The sequence below is a fragment of the Sus scrofa genome, chromosome 9 (assembly GCF_000003025.6).
Source record: "Sus scrofa isolate TJ Tabasco breed Duroc chromosome 9, Sscrofa11.1, whole genome shotgun sequence".
Lineage (NCBI taxonomy): Eukaryota > Metazoa > Chordata > Mammalia > Artiodactyla > Suidae > Sus > Sus scrofa.
The window spans coordinates 22657998-22677041 of record NC_010451.4 but is presented as its reverse complement, the minus strand read 5'-3'; the positions used below and the strand labels follow the sequence as shown (position 1 = coordinate 22677041).

The window sequence follows — 19044 nt, the reverse complement described above, 5'->3', positions numbered from 1 at the left end:
TACTAGATCCTTAACTGTTAACCAGGGAACTCCTTTAAACTTCTAACAAAAATTTTCCTAAGGCATCCACTGGGGTTGCTATTTTTTCCACATTAAGAAGTCACAGAGGGGAAAAAAATGATATAACTTTAATGAGAATTGAGAATCAAGTGATATAAAGAAAATTAAAGACTTTTTTTTTAAAGAATAGAATATTTAAGAGAGACATGAAGTTTTTCTAGCTTTATAGGCAAAATATTTAAAACTCTTAATTCTTCCCCAAATAATTTATAACTTTAATAGAATGTCCATTAAAATCAGATCTCAAGATCAAACATAATATTATTTGAAGAAAACTGAGTAACAAGAAAATCTAGAAAAATTTGAATAAGACTGACTCTATTAAAACATTAAGTGAAATGGACTTTACAAACTAAGACCTAGATAACATGCCTTGGAACATGAAGCTATTAAGCTGCTAAGTTGAGATTTGATTTCAGGCTCCTCTTATGGTAAAGCCTGTATAACTTACACACCACCTACTGTAAAGTTCAAGTAGTATGAGGGCTGTGGTACTAGGGTAAAAGTGACAAGAAGTGTATTAGCAAAGGAAAATAGCCTAGAAATAGACCCTTTAATTACAAGAAAATACATCCCTTATGATAAATGAAGTGCCATAGATCAATATAAAGTGTTAGTTTATAAATATTCAAACCATTTGGCACTTAACTATTAAAAACATTAAATCTTTACTTCATACGCCTAAAAAATAGTTCTAGATAGGTGAAGTGCGGTAACATAAAAAAATTAATCTGTAGAGGCATCAGAAGAAAATACAGAAATTAAACTCTCCATATGAAAGGCCAACCTAGGGTAGAAGAAGTCACACAGACAATGAAGTAGATTTAATGACATAAAATTTTTAAAATCGTGCCAAAATTAAAAGATAATTAAACAACAACCAAAAAATCACTTATATATGCAGTAATACATATACATAACTCTTTATATATATAAAGAGTTCCTTTAGTTCAATAAGAAATAAGCTGAAAAAAGAAATGGATAAACTATGTGAACAGAATAAATCATGACAGTCAAATAGATGTTAATTAGAATAACTATAATATATATTTTACCTATCAGTTAACAAAGATTTTCTTTATTAAGAAATATGCCTTTATTAAGATAATATCTATTGCTAGTGAGGATGCAAAATATTGACACTTTATGCTAAAGGATATATAATTCTTTAAGACAATGTAACTTATTCTGCCATGGGAAATTAGAAAATTTATGTAGGTATAATGAGTTGCATTTGAAAAATGGAGCTTAAAGTAGGAGCTTTCTAGGCAGAAAGGGGCACTGCAGGAAGAAAGAACACATTGCCATAAAAGGCATATTGTCATTAGCAAACAATAGATGTTAATGCAGCTGAGCTCAGAGTTTATAGTTAGAAATATTAGGAGATAAGGCTGTACAGATATGTAGGAGACGGTTTTTTGTTTTTTGCTTTTTTTGCTTTTTAGGGCCACACTTGCAGCATATGAAGTTCCCAGGCTAGAGGTCTAATTGGAGCTGCAGCTGCATGCCTACACCACAGCCACAGTAATATGAGATCTGAGCCACATCTGCAAACTGCACCACAGCTCACAGCAACACCAGATCTTTAACCCACTCAGTGAGGCCAGGGATCAAACCTGTGTCCTCATGGATACTAGCCAGTTTTGTTACCGCTGAGCTGCAACAGGAACTCACTGTAGGAGACAATTTCTTTAAAGAATATTGAATACCAAGACAAACAATTGAATCTAATTCTATCCACAAGAGATTAAGAATCTCTCTTCCAGTACCTAAACTTACCATGCTGAAACAAAAGTAAAAATTATTACTGGTAGGCATAATTTGTGAAGGCCTCTTCAAAGAATGGGAATCTGAGTTGGCCCTGAAATCTTGGACAGGGTTTGATTAAAGGGGGGACAAGCAGTCCTGGCGTGGGGAATGCACATGCAGAAGAAAACCAGAGATGTGAGGGGGAACCCAGACCTATCCAATGAAACAACCTCATGGAGGAAACAAATTCATGCATTTGCTTGTTGCTCTTCCCTAATCCATCATTTCATTGGCTTGTTCTTTGACCAGGAGGTCCTGTATTTAAAAACAGAGAAGACTCCCTTTGCAGGGTTGGTTTTGGTAGGTTTCAAAGGACCATATATTTTCCAGGGTATTAGGTGTGAACTTCACAAAAACATAAAAAAAAAAAAAAAAAAAAAAAAACAAAACCCTCCAGTTTCTTTGGATCTTGAATAAAATTGCCTTTGCCTTCTTGAATATGTACCCAGGGGGTATTGAGAGTTTGTGCAGAAAGCAGGGTCTGAATTAGTATCAAGCTGAGGCTTGATCACTTTGAGGTGTTTCTTTTGTTGAATGCCAACATTGTCAAAAAAGTGCATTTGCTGTGACAAATGAAAAGAAAACATTTTTCCTTAAGAGGCAGATTGTGAAAAGCTTAGTAGCGATAATGTGCTCATCCGAAAATGCCTCCCTTACTTGCTTTCGCTTTCCTTGAACCTCTGGTTCTTTTTCCTCACTCTGTCAATTTTTGTAGTTTAGCTTCAGTGACAACAGGAGAGAATTTATGTTTTATAAGAAAGCCAGTTGTAGACATTGATGCATTGATGTATTTAGAGGCAGTTTTTTCAAAAGCTACTTTTGACTTCTTTTTTTAAAAAAATAGTATGTTTAGCAAGTAGGAATTAGAGTAATAAGTATTAAAAAGGAATAGACTTTTATCACTAGGCTTGCTCTGAAAATAAAAGGATCTGTTAAATAGTTTTCCTTTGTGTAATATTGCATTGCCTACCCTCAGACCCTACACTTTTGAAAATAGCAGGTATACCAGATTGTATATGAACTTGCTGCATTTTTCTGTTATTATGTAATCCTTAGGTAAGAAGAAAATAAAGGAGGAAGGAGGGAGAAAGGGGAGTAGAGTATTTTCTCTTTTGAAAATGATGTAGTGGAAAGAACACTGGGCTGTGAGTTTTGGTGGGGGGGGCTGTTTTTTGCTTCTGTTTTTTTGGGGGGGAGAGAGGGGGTTGCTTTGTTTTGTTTTGTTTTGATCTCTTTGCCTTTTGCTAGCCATAGGGCCCTGGGCCGGTGCATCAGCCAGTCTGGTATTCAGTTTTCTCACCTACAACATGTTGCATTGATGAAATTTTCTCATTTCCCAGCTCATTGATGATGCAAAGCTGTGGGATTGTTTTTAGAGAAATGTATCTTACCATGAGGATAATTTAATTCCACAGAAAGTAGGAATGATAATAAATTCACTGGGGGGAGGGTTGAGACGATCTCACAGGGAGTATTGTGGAGGATAAATGCCAAGCATGGGACTTTTAGTTTTGTTTTCTTGCTAGCTCCTATTAGGGTTCATCATCATTGAATTAGCTCTGGTTGTGTATATTGCGCTTTGTGTTCACATCTTCTGAGTTGCAGGTGTGGACTTGTCCCCCAGGATAAGACAAGATTTTTTTTTTTTTTAATATTCCTTTGACATTGGCCTTAATATCTGTGGAAAAGGTAGTTTTATATAACCAGGGCATGCAGCTGATTATATTTTTCTTCGAGAACTGCAGTCCATTTCCATGTGAATTTTACCAACAGGAGGTTTGTCTATTTCTTTAATAGGAAAATATTCTTGCTCTGCAACTAGATTTTCTGATTTTTCTAAAATAGTGTTAATTTGAATGCCTTTGATGTTGCTTTGAAAGCAATATTTTAAATAGAAACTATTGTTATTCAATACTGGGTTACCATGGTAATAAAGAACAGTCACTTGATTTAAACTTTTCAGAAAAGGAAAATTTATACTCAGTCTTTCTGCTTGGTGTGCTGGTCCTCTAAGTCTGCCCTTTAACTCTCATTTTTGAAGTAATTTGTTTTTTTCTAAAATTAGTGTGCATATTTCTTTCCTCGGGAAAATAAAACATTAAATTTTGACAAACCATTAATTTCTTTGAATCCCTAGGAGAACAGCTTTGCTTTCTTCAGTAAGTAATTTTGTAATTATATTCTAAATTAATTTTCAAGTTGATAGGGGGAGGAAAACTTTTTCCTTCTTCCCTTCTATGTTCTTTGGTTGGCCTACTAATTAATTGACATAAACAGATTAACAAGAAAAAAAATGTAATTTCATATGTATGGGAACCCTCAAAATATAGGGGTCCCTGGCAGTCAGGCAGCTGAGGCTTATATACCATCCTGAGCTAAGGAGAAACCAGACAGTTCAAATTTGGGGGAACTAAACATTGACTTTAAGGTGACACTATTTTTGAGGAACCAAAACGTTATTACCAGTGACACTGCCTCAGAGGAAGTTAACAGAGTTTTGGCTTTAGTCTGTGTCACCGTGGGTGGGCCTGTGGGTCTTTGAATCCAGCCAAATTCCAGAATGCATGCCTTGAATAAATGTATTTAGCCAGAATACATCAGAATCCCCTTATCAAAATAATCTCCTTTTTCTCCCTCCTTTATGTATTTTTTTCCCTTAATCTACTCTTGGTTTTTAGTACTTGCAGGTAAAAGAAACATTCTTCATGTTTTATTGTTAGTCTTAAATTCACCTCTTCATCCGTGACATTGCTTCTTCTTCTTCTTCTTCTTTTTTTTGGTCTTTTTGCTATGATTGCTTCTTCTTAACTCCAATAGGTAGACCCCACTCTTTTGTATTTGTGTAAAAATTGCTAAAGTATACCTTCTACATACTTGTGTGTTAAATTATCATCACTGTACATAGTTTCTGTAAAATAATGAAAACTTTAACGTAGATGCTGATTCATCATCAACAGATGTGAGCGTTTTCATGTGTTCACTGAAATGATTATGGCTTCCAGGGTGGTTGGCAGATATTGACAAACATTTTGTTTGTTGCATATTCATCACCAACTTCCTTGAAAAAGAAAACTAGTTAGTATATACTTTTTTAATTTATAATTATCTTTTCTGAGCTTAATACTATTGAAATGATTTGTTACATTTCATTAAAAAGGACAAAAACACTATAGTAAGAGTGTTCAGGCTACTCTGTACATTTTAGAGTGTTTATCCTCTGTTTCCTATACATTTCTCATATCAGCTTACACTATCATTTTCTGTATTTCCCACTGATGTTGTCACAGCTTCATGGCTGTGTGCATCTCATGGACTACAGCATGGGCCATGGTGCAGCTGGCTGGTATACCCTTGTTTATTTCTCCTACCATCAGCCCAGGCTTGTCTCAGGGTATGGCTATCTCAGGGCATTTCTGAGAGCATTTCTTTTTCACAGTGAGCATCTGTACTGGCAGTGAAGGTGTTAGTTACCTTTCCTCTGGAAAGATCTGGAAACGAAAGGATTTATTCTGACTTAAATCCACACACGTGCATCTTCCTCCATATTAGCCAAGAACATGGACGATCTTTAAATACCAAGTGGAAGTCAATTAAGCTCGCCTCTTGCAGGTTGGGTTCACCAGAAACGAACTCTGTGAAGTAATTGGTAAATATTAAATGCTTGTAAGGGTCAACACCTGTGAATGGAAGAGGAGGGCAGTGGGATTGGGTCAAAGAAGTTCCCAGAAACGCCATGTCACCTCTACAAAAAGTGTGGGAAGCTCTGCGCATATATTACCCCTCCAAGCTGCTTATGTTCAGTTAAAACACCCCTGCCTTGTTCAGTCACTGGATTCCAGCTGTTCTGGGAAAGCCATTTCCCCTGCACCTAGGAGGCAGACTCTGATGTAACTAACAGCTGGAGGCTACCTGCTGACTGCTTTTTTCATTTTTTTCTTCCTTTTTTATAGTGGTAGGGAGAAGATTTTATTTTCTCATTTCAGGAACATATTTGCATAGTGCTTTTGTTGTTATGTAGATTCTTTTGTGTTTGTTACATTCTGCATCGTGGAGAGAATCACCAATCGACCATTTTTCACAAAGGGGAAGATAAAGAACTTGGGTCCCAGTGAATGTACAAAAAAGTTTGAATTAGAATTAGAGTATTTTATTTTTCTCATCTTTGTTTTCAAATAATTAAGTGTATTGTCTCACAGTTGGTTGTCCAGAGAACCCAAATTAATGTAATTGTGTGCAGCATGTCATCCAGGTTTCAGCATGTCAGAATCCTTCTGTTGATTAAATAAGAGAAAAGAAGAGTGGGTGAAAGGCTGCAAAAGCTTGTGTTAATTAAGATATATTCCCCCACTGGTAGAAAATCATGCTTGGACATTATCACATCATTAGTCAGCTCGTCACAAATATCATTTGGCAAAAAAATCCTCTGATTCTTTTCAGTGACTGTAATGAAATTGTTCTGAGAAACCCTGTGAAAGGGCCTTAGTCTTTGGATAACTGCCATTTTCTTAAGAAATGGACTTTGGGCCTACCGAGAAAGCGGATCATTTGGTGTGACATTTGCTCCAAGAGAAGAAGTATTACTTTAGAAATGTTGCTACTTCATGAAGGAAACATCAATTTGGTTTCTTCCTTAGCATCAGATAAAGAATAGGATATTAATTAAACAGTTGAGATCTAGAAGGCTAAAGAACAACTAATATAAGCATTGGAAACGTTTTTTTTATTTACTTGGGCTTTTCTAGGGATAATTTTTATTTTTTTTTTATTCTTTTTATTCCTTTTTTTTTTTTTTTTTTTTTTGTGTGTGTGTGTGTTTTTGCTATTTCTTTGGGCTGCTCCCGCGACATATGGAGGTTCCCAGGCTAGGGGTCTAATCGGAGCTATAGCTGCCAGCCTACCCAGAGCCACAGCCACTCGGGATCCGAGCCGCGTCTGCAACCTACACCACAGCTCATGGCAACGCCGGATCGTTAACCCACTGAGCGAGGCCAGGGATCGAACCCGCAACCTCATGGTTCCTAGTCGGATTCGTTAACCACTGCGCCATGACGGGAACTCCCCACTTTTTTTATTCTTATAAACAAAAACTAAGCAATCATACTTCTGCGGGAAAAAATTAGTTATTCACATTTAGGAATTTGTCAATATAAAGATAGAAATTTTAAAAAGGATGGTTTTAGGTATTGTGTATATTTTTTGTTTCTGTATATGTGGCCTTTTTTTTTGATAGTCGCAATAGCTATTCAAGAGTCTTCAATTCCCTGGTATTCTTTGCATTTATGATACTCAGATTAAAGGGTGCTCCAAATCTAGGAATATTAACTATAGATTGTATAGTTTGGGCGCTTTATGAGTGATCTCATAGGTTATTTTTGCTTGGGGCAGGGGGGAGTTGTTTTTTGTTTATTTGTTTATTTTTTTAGTCTTATCAATGTAGTGTCATCTTCAGAGATTTTCTTCCAGATTTACAATCAATGAGCTTTGTGATTTTACAGGGAGAGTTGATGGCTGTATTATATTATAGTTGTTTATATTAATAATTCTAGTTTTACTTTGCATTGAAATCAGTTTGGGAATCATTCAGTAAAACTTTAACTAATATTAATTTTTAGCACCCAAGGATATATCATATTTAATATAGCTGTTTGAACAGTTCTTTACTTGGTGTGTAAAGTTCATGATTGTTGTGGATTTGGGCTTTATTTTTCAAGACCCACTTTAGGAAATCGGTAAATGAAGGGTAAAAGAAAGAAAAAGAAATATTGCAAATCACTCATTTAATGTGATGCTACGTAAATTGGGAAGCAGACTGAAAAGCAAGGGCCTTATCATCAGAAAAATTTACGAGTCATTTCATTGAAATAAGCATTAATTTGGTTGATGAAAAATAGTATATCAGTTAATAATAGAACATAGCTTTAAAAAATATGAACTCAAAGATTACATGTGCTTAAAGGAGAAAAATAAAGTATGCTGTCATGAATCTGTGGACTCTGGGGGACAGCCACTTCTGTTTAAATCTTCTTTGCTCCTTTCCAAGTGTATTATAAGAACTGTAAGAATGGTAAAAACAAAATGCAGAGTAGAGGTCAGTTAAACATCTGATTTGATATTTTAATACATAAGAACGTAAAATCCACATCTTTACTCTCAGCTGTACATTGTAACCACTGGGCTCACAGGTGTGTAACACCTCGCTGTTCAGTAGCCTGGAAATGGTGATTGTCATCGAGTGTGAATTTTCAGTATTTTCTAGAAATTACTCGCTTTCAGTTAGTGATGGGTTTATTGCAGCTTGGAGTTTCAGCTGTCTACTCTGTCTCACCCTGATGGTGTGACTTTGTCAAGGCTGGAGTTCAAGTCCCCTGGCTATTTATGGTGGATGGATGAGCAGTTGGCCTCTTCTAAAAGAATGAAGATTACCCTTGGCAAACAATTTTCTACAGACAGTAAAAATGGAAATTGGAAATAGTCTCTCAACTAATATTTATTTAGCACCTCCATACGTATCAGATAGTGTTGTGTGTCCTGGGGGCACAAAACCCATCTGCTGGGAAGAGACGAAGGGTCGATAGACAACTGTGTATAACAATGCAAGTGTAATGCAGTACATTCCATGAGAATGTGAGCAGAGAGTGTACTAGGAGTACCCAGTAAGGTCGTCTATTCCAGATTTGGCAGCAAGAGAGAGAGAAAGAGGAGGGGTCATGATTCTAGAGGTAATGACCTAGAAACTTGGGGTCAGGATAGATTACTCACTCTGTCAGTGCAGATAGCTTTGCCTTATAACTATTTTTAAGATAGACCTAAGGATTCTTCCTTCCTCTGCACTCTCTTTTTCCTTCTCTCTCTCTTTTTTTTCCTCCCATTTTCTGGCTCCCTCTCTCCCTCCCTGTCACTTTCTCTTCCTCTTTCTTTTCCTCCTTTTCTCCTCTTTCCTTCATTATGAATTCATAAGCACAAAATTGTATTAATCAAATTCTTGATTCATGGTCCACTGTCACCATTGGACAATTCCTGGCCGTCGTTCATTCATTTACTGATTTATGATCAATACTTATGAAATTATTAACAATTACTTACACCTACCTTTTGGCTTTTCTTCTGTTTCCCCTCCTTACCCCTCCTAAGAGGTAACCATTATCCTGAACTCTGTATACCATAGCTTTTTTCATTGGTTTGCTTTGTTTCATATGTAACGTACCTAAATAACACCTTGCTTAGTTTTTTTTTTTTTGCTTTTTTGGTGGGGGGCATATCGGCAGCATATGAGGTTCCCAGGCCAGGGGGTGAATGGGAACTGTAGCTGCTGGCCTATGCCACAGCTTCATCTGCGACCTACACCACAGCTCACGGCAACTCCGGATCCTTAACCCACCGATTAAGGCCAGGGATCAAACCTGCATCCTCATGGATACTAGTAAGATTTGTTAACCACTGAGCCAGGACAGGAATCCAGTTATTTTTTAACTCAATAAAAAAATAATAATTTTCTTCTCTATGTAATATTCTGATACTTTTTACACTCAATATCATACTAATATAACTCACTATGTTTCTATTTGTAACTGAATTCATTGTTTCACTTTAAGGAATATTCCATTGTGCATATATACCATAAATCATCCATTCTTCTGTTTATAGGCAATTGAGTGGTTTCCATTTATGTTGTTCTGAATGGTGCTGCTATGAATACTCTTTCACTTGCTGCTAGAGACATATATGAAAGTTTCTGAAGATGATATACCTAGGAATGGAAATATTGGCTTATGGGGTATGCAATGGTTGAGCCAAGTCAGACAGAGAAAGACAAATACTCTATGCTATCACTTATATGTGGAATCTGAAAAATACAACAAAGTAGTGAATATAACAAAAAAGAAGCCAATTCACAGATACAGAGAACAAACTTGTGGTTACTGATGGGGGGCAATATAGGAGTAGGAGAGTCGAGGCACAAACTACTAAGTGTAAGGTAGGCTCAAGGATGTGTTGTACAGCATGGGAAATATAGCCAATATTTTGTAATAGCTGTAAATGGAAAGTAACCTGTAAATATTATGTAAAAATTGTATAAGAATTTTTAAAATTAATTTTAAAAAAGAATACCAGATTGTTTTTCAAAGTTCTTACACCAACTGGCATCCCCACCAGAACCATATAAGAACTTATTGATGTTGATACACACTCTCTCTAATACTTGGTCTTGTGAGATGAATTTCTGTTAATTGAATGTCACTTAATGTGAATGCTTTTTTTGTTGTGTGGTTTTTAATTCTCACTTCCCAGGGAACCAATGAGATGGTGCGTCTCTTGGTATCGTCATTGGTCATGTGTTTCCCTTAATGTTTCATTTATAAAATTTCAGTATTTGTCTATACTAATGAATACTTGCCATTTTTATATAGGCATTTGTTATATCATAATCATAAAAAGACACATGGTCATAGAGTTGAAATAAAGCCATATTTTAGTAGTGTATAAAATGGTGGGTAAGTTTCTAGTAAAAGATGTGCAGTCGAAATAGTTAAAGAGTTAAAAGAATAGAAAATAAATCTATTTTAAAATGATTTTATGGCCTGTTTTTCACAGCTTGATGTTTATTTTTCTTTTGACAGAACGATTTCGAGATTTACTGCTTCCTCCATCCAGTCAAGACTCTGAGATTCTGCCCTTCATTCAATCTAGACAGTATCCCAAGTAAGCAGTAAAGTGCCCTGGGAAGGGACTGGGCATAGTGATGGGAGAGATTTGGGAGGGCAAAGACCAAGTGTTTCCTTTTTTAGAATTTCTGAAAAAGCCCAAATAACCTGTCCTCACTAAATAGGGCATCTCCTGCCATATATAATGTCTCAGCTGCTCACAGATGGGTCAGAGAAAAAATGTAGACCAGCTGCAGATGTACTCCAGCTCTGGCTGGGGAGCTGCTACTGCCGAGGGCAAACTATAAAGTGCCTGCTTCAGTGTCTGGGGCTGCTTCTTTTTGCTTCTGCTGTATCAACAGGGACGGATACTTTGTAGATAATTGCTCATCTGCTTTCATGTTTTCTGTCCTTTAAAAGTAAGAATTTATATCTAAGAAGTGGTTTTCAAAAACATGCTAGATAGGATTTTAACAAATTCTGTATCTTCTCCTTTAGCATCTTGATAACTCTTAAATGAGACAGACTTTTTCTTAGATGCCGCAAGGGTATGTGTTGGTTAAAGCAGTGTGTCTTCATCTTCCCAGAGAATAAGGAAGTACCAGGTTTTATTAGGCATCCTCATCTCTGAAAGCCGTGTGCTAGTATTTTGATCCTTCCTGTAGAAGCTTGAAGCACCCTCTACTTTTTGCTTTCTTTCTTTACTAGCTAGTATCCAGCGAGCTAAAGAATGAATGAACTAGTCTCTGAAGTAGAAAAAGGAAGGTCACCACATTAAAGAACTGGAGCTTGGTTTACACATATTTTATCAGCATTGGTCACGAAGTTAAATGATTGATTCTTTGATCAGTAATTTCCCCCCTTCATACTTAGCTTTGGTAATTTTATTTAATTCTGATCAAGAAATAAATATAGAATTCAAATTATCTGTTCATTGTCTCAGATATTAGTCCAGGTTTACTCTCTAGCAGGAAGCTTCCAATCTCCTTGCAGTTCACACAGGGACATTATGGGTGTGGACAAGCTTTGCGGAGGGATGCATTATTCACAAAGTACGTGTTGTCAGGGTTGTCAGGGAGTGTGGAGGGGCCAGAAGAGATCCATGCCTGTCTGTCAGTATTTTTGCTCACAGTGCTACTCGCAGGGGCCAATGGTGCTTGCTTTTCTGCCTCTTTGGCTTACTGTCTGCCTGACACCCTTGCTTGAAGAGGGGCATCTCAGTGGCTTCTCAGCTGGTAATCTGGATGCATCTGTTTTCCTAGGTTTCCTTAGCTCTACGTCTTATATCTTGCTTGTTCTTACCTTTCTTTTTTTTTTTTTTTTAATTTTATTTATTTATTTATTTATTTTTATCTTTTTGCCATTTTTCAGGCCGCTCTCGCGGCATATGGAGGTTCCCAGGCTAGGGGTCGAATTGGACCTGTAGCCACCGGCCACAGCAATGCAGGATCCAAGCTGCATCTGCAACCTACACCACAGCTCACGGCAATGCCGGATCGTCAACCCACTGAGCAAGGGCAGGGATCGAACCCGCAACCTCATGGTTCCTAGTTGGATTCATTAACCACTGTGCCACGATGGGAACTCCTTGGCTTTTTTTTTTTTTTTTCTTACTTTTCTGATAGTGCTGTGATCCTTTCTAATATTTAACAGACATCGTGAGACCATCCTTTGTCAGTGGCCAACCCTTGGGGTGGATATTCTTTTTGACATCTGTAGATTAAAAGAGTAAAAATCCTTTATTAATGCCACACTCACCACATTATGGCAATTAAGAGTTTAGACTCTGGGAGTTCCTGTTGTGACTCAGTGGTAACGAACTCAACCAGTATCCATGAGGACATGGGTTCGATCCCTGGCCTCACTCAGTGGGTTAAGAATCTGGCGTTGCCATGAGCTGTTGTGTAGGGCGCAGGCATAGCTCAGATCCTGTGTTGCTATGGCTGTGGCGTAGGCTGGCAGCTACAGCTCCAATCTGACCCCTAGCCTGTGAACTTCCACATGCCTCAGGTGCAGCCCTGAAAAGACAAAAAACAAAACAAAACAAAAGGAGTGTATCCTCTGAAGCAGACTGCTTTACTTGTTGACTTGGTTACCTGGAGCAACCTAACCCTTTGTGCCTCAGTTCTGCTTGTGTGAAAAGAGGGAGCTAATAATGCGTATCTTCAGGAGTGTTGTAGAGATTAACTGAGTTAATAAACAAAAATATTTTGAACTGAGCTCGACACAGAGTAAATTCTGCATTTTAGCAGCAAGTGTTATTTATGGCTATTCATCTAAAATTGCATATAGAATTAACTAATTTGAATGTTTTCCAAACACTGTAGGAAATAGGTTGTTCATTGATCTTGTGGGATAGCTCTTGTGTCAAGATGCTTTTGTCAACCCACCTTTAGTAATATTTAGGGAAGCACTATTTATTAGTATTTCAAAATTACGGCCAGATGCTGATGTGAGGCACTGCTTAGGTGACCACCTAACGTCTTTATGAGCTTCAGTTTTCTGAACTATCAAATGAAAACACACTAATTAAAGGGTTCTGGGTGTGAATAATATTTATATAAAAATTCTGGGTTAAATACAATTAGTTTATTGGAGTTACAGAATATTAAGCGGTTTTTTTGTTGCTGATTTAATGTCTGGTTTGGCAGAATTTTAGGAGGTGCTGGGAGAAACGAGAAGGAAGAATACAGTTCTGTTTGCACTGTGGCCTAGGCAGCGTTGAGTTAGTCCAGGAAAGGGCATAGAGGCAAAAGCTCTGCACAGGAAAACACTGCACATGAAGACTGCTGGAGTAGAAGAAGAGAAAGCTGTAGTAATGGCCAATGAGTAAATACGAGTGGGCAGGGGTCTGTGTTATGTCTAGACCTAATTTAAACTAATTTTGTATTATTCATGATTTGAGATATTCTCATTTATTTTCTCATTGATATTCACTCTCAAATAACTCTCCTTTATTCATTATGGGAAGATAACTAAAAGTCAAGGAATTTATCATTTTGTGACACACCAAAATTTCTGGAATGCTGATAATTAATCAAGCCATTAGTATTTGTCACTTTCGCTCACAATGCAGTATACTTATTCACATTAAGATTTTTCCGATTCTTTTACTGACTCATTAAATATAGACTCCTTTAGGGAGAGATGTGCTTTAAGAGCCAAAATATATGCATGTGATGTATTTGTCTTCTATAATGTGAAAGAGTGAAATTTACAGAGGACAGTGTAGCTGACATTCTTTAGTGAGACTCACACTGGTTAACATAAACTGATGCATGGACTGTGGTCATTTGGATTGAGGATGGGTTATCTAGTCAGCATAGTGCTTCTATAATCTTTTTTTTTTTTTTTTTTCTTCAGGGCTGCACTCACGGCATATGAAGGTTCCCAGGTCAGGGGTTGAATCAGAGCGGTAGCTGCTGGCCTATGCCACAGCCACAGCTACACCAGATCCAAGCTGCGTCTGCGACCTACACCACAGGTCACGGCAATGCCAGATCCTTAACCCACTGAGCAAATCCAGGGATCCAACCTGTCCTCATGGATATTAGTCAGATTCGTTACTGTCAAGTCACGATGGGAACTCCAAGCCCCTATAATCTTAACCATCTTATCAGGAGACACCTAACAGATAGTGAGATGTGGAAAGGGTGTCATTTATTTAAGGGGAAAATATTCATGAAGAGAACTGACTAGTTTTAAGGGAAAGCCATTAAAAAAAAAAAATCACCTGTGATGGTGCTGGGAGACATTGTTCTAAAATATAGTAATGTTAATTAATCACATCTTACACTCGTGAACTCGAATTTGACCCATTGCTGAAGTCGGGCACATCCATTCTCATCAGAATGTCATAGGGGACACTGCACCATGAAAATTCTCAGAGCATGAATAGGTGTCAGAAAAAGACAGATGAGTGAAAAGAAGGAAATGAATGCATACTCAATACCCCCAAAAATGTTAATTCATAAGTTAGAGGAAAGAAATGGAACAATGGAACTTACTTTTTGTTGCTCAAGTCTTAGCTGGCATCATTGTTATTAACTTTGAAGGATTTAGGTTTATAATATATTTAGACCGGAGAGTGGCGGTAAATATTCTTATCCTTTTAAATGCAGCTTGGCAAAATAAAATGGTAAAGGACATGCTGCATAGTTTTACTCCCAAATGACTTGCAGCCATTTTGGCAATTGGGTGAGCAAAACATATTGTAATGGCTCTGAAAGTTTAATCGTGATATGTATAAAAATATTGTAAAAAAATGTGAATAAAATGTTGCCTATCTCTATTTGGTCCTCATAAAGATCAAGTTCTCTGAAATGCTTCATGTCAGAATAGTTTAGAGAGGAGAGTATTATTAGGACCAAATTCAGAGCTCTTTCTTTTTGGCTTGGTTTGGCATCACAGGGCAACCTTGAGTATTTGGACAATAAAAATCAATGTCTCAACCCGATGCCGTTTCGAATGGCCTGCTTAAAAATGACTTCGAGTTGTGATCTTGGGTAATATACTTAAATTGCAGAGCTTCAGATGACCTTAACAGATTTCATCTGTTCTCCGCATTTTCTTCCTTTCTCTCCTCAAAGGAAGTTTTGAATTCCTCTTCTTCCAGAGACCCTTCCTCTCCAGTGATGTTTGTCTAGTCTGCATATCTATAATATGTTTGTCGTCTCAGCTAAGTTTTTCCCATTGATCATAAAAAAGAACAACATTTAACCCTTTCTACATACCAGGATTGTGTCATGTGCTTTATAGGTGTTATTTCCTTTAGGAAATACCATTAGGTTAGTACCGTTTCCCCGGTTGTACAGATTTTATAGATTAGGGGACTAAAGTTTAAAGGGGTTAAGTCATTTACTCAAAGTCACATGGCAGAGCTACGTCTCAAACCCACATCTGTTTGGCCCCCAATTATATCTAATTGCGCTATACTGTTTCTCACTTATTCATCTATCCATTTTTCCATTCTTCTAATATTTATTGAAAAGTTATGTGTCCTAGAAGCAGTCATAATTACTGAAAATACCAAAATGATTAGGATACAGTATACGGCTTCAAGGAACCTAAAGTCCAGTGAGGGGGGAGCAGAATCAGAGTTTAATGGAGAAATTTATAGCTGTACAATCAGTTTTATAAATTAGAGAGAAGTAAACTGAATTCAGTGAGGAAAGAGAATATAAAAAGCCTTCTTGTCTAGATAATTCATGTAAAGTTTTATTTTCCCTTTGGGTACACTCCTGACAAGTGCTATGAAAAGGATGAAGAGGCTTTTTAGATGGAACAAAGAGCATAAGAGCATATGGAGGTGGGTGGTTCATTGAGAGATAATATTTTATATTCAGGAGGGAAGTGATATAGGATCAATTCTGTCATAATAGTAACAGAGAAAAGCAGGTAGATGTTTGAGGATGTTTGGAGGCACAGTTGGCAGAATGGAATGACTATTGGACAAAAAGAAGAGGGAGGGGGAAGGAGATGAAAAGAGTGAGAGGAGGGAAGGGAAGAGGAAGGACTTCAAGGAAGGAGCTCAAGGGAGTTCCCTTCGTGGCTCAGCGGTTAACGAACCAGAGTAAGATCCGAGGTTGGTTCGATCCCTGGCCTTGCTCAGTGGGTTAAGGATACGGCATTGCCATGAGCTGCGGTGTAGGTCACAGATGCGGCACAGATCCAGTGTTGCGGGCTGATAGCTGTAGCTCTGATTACACCCCTAGCCCAGGAACTTCCATATGTCATGGGTGCGGCTCTCAAAAAAAAAAAAAAAAAAAAAAAAAGGAGTTCAAGCTTTTACCTACATGTCACCTCCTGGCTTATTGTCCCCATAACTGGAGATATGTGGCAGGTCTCTCTGAGCATGACGTTTTTTTCTCTATTTCAAATATAATATTAGCACCATAGGAAAAACTCCCTGCTTCTCTTTACTGTCATATACATATTACTTCTAACACCAGATGTGTGGGAGTTTTTCCCACAGCAGCCAATTTGATACCAGCTAGGTGTCTGGCAGTTCAATTCAGTGCTGACATGAGCCAAAGTTGGTTATAAACCCCACACACAGGTCAAGGGCTCAGTCTCGTGAGATTTTTCACTCCCACTTCAGATGCCAGTCACAAGTAGTAGGTCCCCAAGTTATTCACAATTTCTGCCCAGGGTGGCTGCAGATCAGGGTTCCCACGACTCTTCCTTGGATCCTATCACTGGTTAGAACAATTTGTAGAACTCAGGGAAGCACTTACAGATTTTTTATACAATAAAGAATATGAAAAAGCACACAGACGAACAGCCAGATGAAGAGCGAGGTCTGGAAGGGTCCTGAGAGTGGGAGCTTCTGTCTCCAGAGAGTTGGAGTGTGTCACCCCTTGGCATGTCAGTGTGTTCAGCAATGGGGGAGCTCTCTAAACTCCTTTTCATGGAGGCTTTGTCACAGAGGCATGATCAGTTATTAACTTCTTTACCAGCTCCCCTCCCTTCTTCAGAGAATAAGGGGCAGAGCTGAAAGTTCCAAGTTTCTAAGCATGGCCTGGTGTTTCTAGTGACAGCCAGCTGCATCCAGAAATTCCAGGAAATACCAAGAATTTAGGAACCATGTGTCTGACGCTCCTATCCTTCAGGAAATTGTGAAGGTCTTAGGAACTCTGTGTCAAGAACAAGAGTCAAAGAGTAAATACTAGAACAAAAGATTCTCTTAGCACCCTTGTATGTGAGTTTTAGAAGCTCTGTGTCAGGAACCAGGGACAGAGACCAATCCATATATTGTGGACAAAGAAGGTCGCCTGCCATATCAGTAAACAAAGGATGTTGCTACCATCAGCCACTTCAGCCACCTGAATGGTGCACCGTGAGTGGTTTCTGGACAGTGGAAAACAGGATGCTGGCCCTAGATAGTTAAGGTGCATGTCAAAGGAACAATTTCAGTAGGTCCAGACTCTTACATCTTCCCATAAATTAAAAAGTGCTAACTAAATTCATTAACTTCAGATATCTGGTTTTCTTCAATTAACAGAAATCTTTTGATGTTCCAACTTCCTGGAGTTTCTTTCTTTTTTTTTTTTTTTTTAAATGAAACCTCCTTTGATATATCCTGGCTCCCTTTTTTTTTTTTTTTTTTTTTTTTTTTTGTCTTTTTGCCATTTTTTTGGGCCGCTCCCACGGCATATGGAGGTTCCCAGGCTAGGGGTCCAATCAGAGCCGTAGCCACAGGCCTATGCCAGAGCCACAACAACACGGGATCCAAGCCTCCTCTGCAACCTACTCCACAGCTCACGGCAACGCCGGATCCTTAACCTACTGAGCAAGGCCAGGGATCGAACCCTCAACCTCATGGTTCCTAGTCGGATTTGTTAACCACTGTGCCACGACGGGAACTCGATGGCTCCTCCTTTAACCTCTTTGGAACAATCTCTCGGAACTGAGAACCTGTCTCCCGAGCTTCAGTCCTCAGTATATCTGCCAAAGAAACCTTAATTCTCAACTTTTCAGTTGTGCATTTTCCCAGTATTCTGCATACAGAATATACATATTAATACTTATACGTATGTATATTTCAAGTACCTTCCCTCTAATGTTACTTTGAGGCAGGCACAGTACCCAGCATAATTCTACCTTGTAAGGCTTTGTGGTCATTAATAAAATGATGTAAAGCACCTGGCCTTTTGCAAATGTGAATTCCCATCACCATCCCCATTCCCAGCTCTAGTCTACCTTTTCCCAAAGCTATGCCTCACCTCAAAGCTGGAGGTGCAGGGTCGGGGGGGTGGGGGGGTGAGGTTCTATCACGTGGTCTGCCTTATTGTCTTCATTCCAGTCTAGAGCTTGCCAAAAAGGGCATGTTTTTCTGCACAACAATGAGGGCTGGGCGATGGGATGTGTTTGGAGAGTGATTCATCAGGAAGGCGCTCTGTCTATTGTGTGCCTGCTTGTGCATGGTACACAGCTGCTCTAGTAATTTCTGCAATCGCAGCTATTCATAACATTCTTCAGAATATCCATAATAGTAAAGGACTACTGTCTCTCATTTTCTCATCCCTAAACTTAGGTTTTTCTTTTGTATCATAGGTGATATTCCAACACCTGGCTGGCAGGAGATCTCAAAAAAAAAAAAAAATTATATTCTGGCTAAAATGTGGAATGCAGTTATTAGGATTCTTAATTCTTGCATATTTTAGAATCTACGCAAGCAAAAATGTCAGAATTTAAGCTGATCCTTCCATAGATAGTAGGTCTCAGCCCCTGGGCTGGGATTAACAAGTAAAGATCCTGTCATTAGAATTGCAAAAAGCCAAGAAACCCAAACAGTCCTACAAAAACTGAGGCACTGCTGAAACTGTCAGACTTTGCTGGGACCTATGGTAAACCAAGGTACTCCACTGGGGCGAGTCAAAAAGACAAGGAATAAGGATGCCTCAGTGCTGAGTGAGAGATTAACTCATTCTGGACTCATATGAACTGGTTCAAGGATGGGATCACGATGAGCCTATAGCTGTAAGGTCAGGCAGCTGAAATCTCAGAACAAGCTGAGGAAGTAAACACTTTC

The 19044-nt window shown here is 38.3% G+C and overlaps 1 protein-coding gene across 7 annotated transcripts in view; it reads left to right on the top strand.

Annotated features, from left to right (window-relative positions):
• NOX4 (NADPH oxidase 4) overlaps window positions 1-19044 on the top strand; it is a 154587-nt gene that overhangs the window by 99650 nt on the left and 35893 nt on the right. For all 7 annotated transcript variants that reach the window (XM_021062622.1, XM_013979249.2, XM_003129745.5 and 4 more), the window contains exon 13: window positions 10488-10569. In XM_021062622.1, coding sequence (XP_020918281.1) covers window positions 10488-10569 — 82 coding nt within the window. The remainder of the gene's footprint in view (window positions 1-10487; window positions 10570-19044) is intronic.